The sequence below is a fragment of the Sinocyclocheilus anshuiensis genome, unplaced genomic scaffold (assembly GCF_001515605.1).
Source record: "Sinocyclocheilus anshuiensis isolate Anshui unplaced genomic scaffold, SAMN03320099.WGS_v1.1 scaffold263, whole genome shotgun sequence".
NCBI lineage: Eukaryota > Metazoa > Chordata > Actinopteri > Cypriniformes > Cyprinidae > Sinocyclocheilus > Sinocyclocheilus anshuiensis.
In genome coordinates this window covers 1,593,278-1,596,620 of record NW_015549593.1, presented here as the reverse complement: position 1 = coordinate 1,596,620, position 3,343 = coordinate 1,593,278, and the positions used below count along the sequence as shown (strand labels likewise).

Below are 3,343 nucleotides of genomic sequence, written 5' to 3'. Positions count from 1 at the left end.
GGAATCTGAGGGTGCAAAAAAAATCTAAATATTGAGAAAATCACCTTTAAAGTTGTGCAAATGAAGTCCTTAGCAATGCATATTATTAATGATAATACATTTTTGATATATTTACGGTAGGAAATTTACAAAATATCTTCATGGAACATAATCTTTACTTAATATCCTAATGATTTTTGGCATAAAAGAAAAATCAATAATTTTGACCCATACAATGTATTTTTGGCTATTGCTACAAATATACCCGTGCTACTTATGACTGGTTTTGTGGTCCAGGGTCACATATGGATTAACAGCCAGACTATTTAGTTTGGAGAGCATAAGGTGTGGCTGCACGGTATTAAAAACCGAGCTCAGATCAAGAAAGCAACCTGGCATAAGCCTTTTGGATCCTCTAGATTTTTTAAAACATGATGCACCACTGTAAGGATAGAGATATAATCAACTCTCTCTAGTTTGACACCCTGATTTCAAAGCTGGTTCAAAGGCAGTATCACATCATCTGAGCATCCTCACTCCAAAACACCAACCCTTAAGGGAAAAAACCCTTTAAGTCAAAGCAGGCATATGGATTAAGAAGCGCGGGAAAACAAGACTTTTGAGTACAATTTAAAGATTCTGCAGAGAACAAAATTATTTTTTTCTCATCTATGCAAATTAGAAAAAACGTCAAGTAAGCCAGAGCAAGGCTGTGACACTGATCTGAGTGCTTGATGTTGGAGAGGTCATAGTATGCCAGGTGACTCAGCCTATTGAGAAAAAGGCCAGCATACCAATGTAGTCTCTTCTCCAAAATTAAAAACACAGTTCAATCCTTGGTGGATTTCCATGGTGGATGACAGAGACATTAGCATTTGTTCATTGTATCACACAAACTGATTAAAGGTGCAATCAGTTATGTTTGACTGGCTCTAATTTACCTCATGTTTGACACTATACTGACACCTACAGGCCAAACATAGAAAATAAAAATTAGACAATCGTTTTATTTGTTAGTCCAGAGATAGGCAATGTCGGTCATGGAGTTTAGCTCCAACCTTAATCAAACACACCTGAACAAGCTAATCAATGTCTTCAGAATTACTAAGGCTACCGGCAGGTGAGTTTTTTTTTTTTTTTTTCAGGATTAGAGCTAAACTCTGCAGGACAGCGGCATTCCAGGACCGACATCGCCCATCCCTGTGTTTGTCCATCCATTCTTAATTAAGTATCACTGACACAAAAGACTGAGATATTTTGCATAAAACCTACAAACATTACTGCCAAAAAAAAGTTTAAAGTCAGCGAGCTTAAAGTAAAAATATTTGTCTAGTGAAATCTGTACATCACATAATCTAACTATTTTTTAGTTTAGTTTACTTTACAGTGATATCAACCAAATATTCCTATATTTTATTTTGTGGTTTTCATAAATCAACATCAACTAAAACTAAATAAATAAATAAATCCTATTTCTCTCATCCATATGGTGCAGTCCCTAATCTTGAATTAATACAGAAAATACCGGTTGTCTTATTAAACTCACTATATGAGTTTAGCCAAGTTTATAGCTTATAAACTTATAGCTTTATAGTTTGGCTATAATTTAACAAAATTCAGTGGATAAATACTGCATATATTCTTCTTCCCCCTAGTTCATCCCTTGGACTTTGATGCATGAAGTTTGTTAACTGCTTCCGCTTCACACTGAAAGTTTATCTTCTTTTTCCCCAAGTTTTCCCCTTCATTTTATGCTACACACAGCAATAACAAAATCATTAATATTATTTGCTTCAATCTCAACAAATTTTCTTGCTTTGCAGCAAGCTCTTTCCCAAACTCTTTCAGATCGTTTCCTGTGTTGTAATGGTGTCTTGAACAGAGGATTTTAATGGTGTGATGGCCATAGTCATTATTTTACCACACTCATCACAGGCATGCGGTATGCGGTAACGGTCCATGATACTGTCACAGTCATCCATCATCTCGTACATCTGACCCATGAAGTTCTCCCTCTCGTAAATCCTCATTCTGAAGGATCCCCTATGATGCAAAGGTATGAATAGAAATTTACAGTCTGTGCTAAATTGGTATAAGAGCATTTAGTGAACAGCTTTATGGGGAGTAAAGTTGTATGCATTATTCTGTTACCATAGGGATCATACAGCAGGACCTGATGCATTCACTCATTCCAAAAATAGATATGTAATCAGCATAGTCTCCCCTCCTAAAGAAATACTGATTTCCCATGTAGTTGGGATGATCGTACATCATCCAGCATCCGCTCTCTATTCTGCAAGAGTGACAGCAGTTCATGTAGGAGGAAAAATCAACACAGTCATTCATGCACTCATAAGAGCGACCCTGGAAGTTCCTGTCCTAGTAGAAGATCATCTATTTTGGAACACAAAAGAAGCAATGAGACATTTGTGTGCTTTTAAAAGGAATGATTTTTATTTTTAAGTATCAGTGGTACTTCACTAAATTAATACACTTTTTAAAAAGATAATGTATGTAGCTTGTGATCTTCTTACTATATACATTAGTAGCATTTCATTTAAAATTACAAATATTGGGAAAAGGGAAATCAGTTATTTTGACTGAGAGCTGATGTGTTCAAAGTCCAAATTTACCAAACATCTGTGCTGTGTCATTGTTTTTGAAATGTTGAGGTATTAGAATCTCCAAACAGAAGAATTTTAATAAAGGTATTTTTTCTAGTATTAATAGTTTATTACATTTAACATTTAAAGCATTATTTAGGAGTTAAAAAGCTAATCACACAACAGGTTTAAACAATCAATAGTTATGCAGTAGCTATATAAACAAGCCCTGTTTTAACAGATCAACATTGTGTTTTACAGAAAGAAAGACGTTGAAAAGCAGTATTTCAAAATGTCTGAAAAACGTTATTGTGGAAAGCGTATACAAATTGTAGGTTATGTCAAAATGTACCACAATGAATGCACTCTGAATGCTTCCATACTGATCTGCTGATTCAGAAGGTTGTCCTCAATCTCAATAGCAAGCACACAGTTTTATTCAATTTGCTCGGGTATAAAAGTAAGGGTGAGACCTGGCAGGAGGACAAAGCAGTGTAAACGGAAGAGCATCAAATCAGTTTAAAAAATGACTACAGCAGCCATGAGCATGTGCAAGGTAAGTAATGACATAATGAAATAACAAAATTTCCCTTTCTCTCTCCAGTAGAATGCAAGATTTATTGAAATGCGTACCTCAGAATTCCTAGTAACCTCATGTTTAATCTCATCAGGTCGGACTCATAACCCAAAGGTTGTGGGTTCGAGTCTCGTACCGGCAGGGATTGTAGGTGGGGGGAGTGAATGTACAGCGCTCTCTTCCA

General features: G+C 35.7%; 1 protein-coding gene across 1 annotated transcript in view; it reads left to right on the top strand.

Annotated features, from left to right (window-relative positions):
• Nucleotides 1-3,056: 3,056 nt before the first annotated feature.
• LOC107658274 (gamma-crystallin M2-like) overlaps nucleotides 3,057-3,343 on the top strand; it is a 12,045-nt gene continuing 11,758 nt past the window's right edge. Inside the window, exon 1 of the mRNA XM_016446772.1 lies at nucleotides 3,057-3,138. Within this exon, the coding sequence (XP_016302258.1) occupies nucleotides 3,109-3,138 (30 nt within the window). The 5' untranslated portion in view covers nucleotides 3,057-3,108. The remainder of the gene's footprint in view (nucleotides 3,139-3,343) is intronic.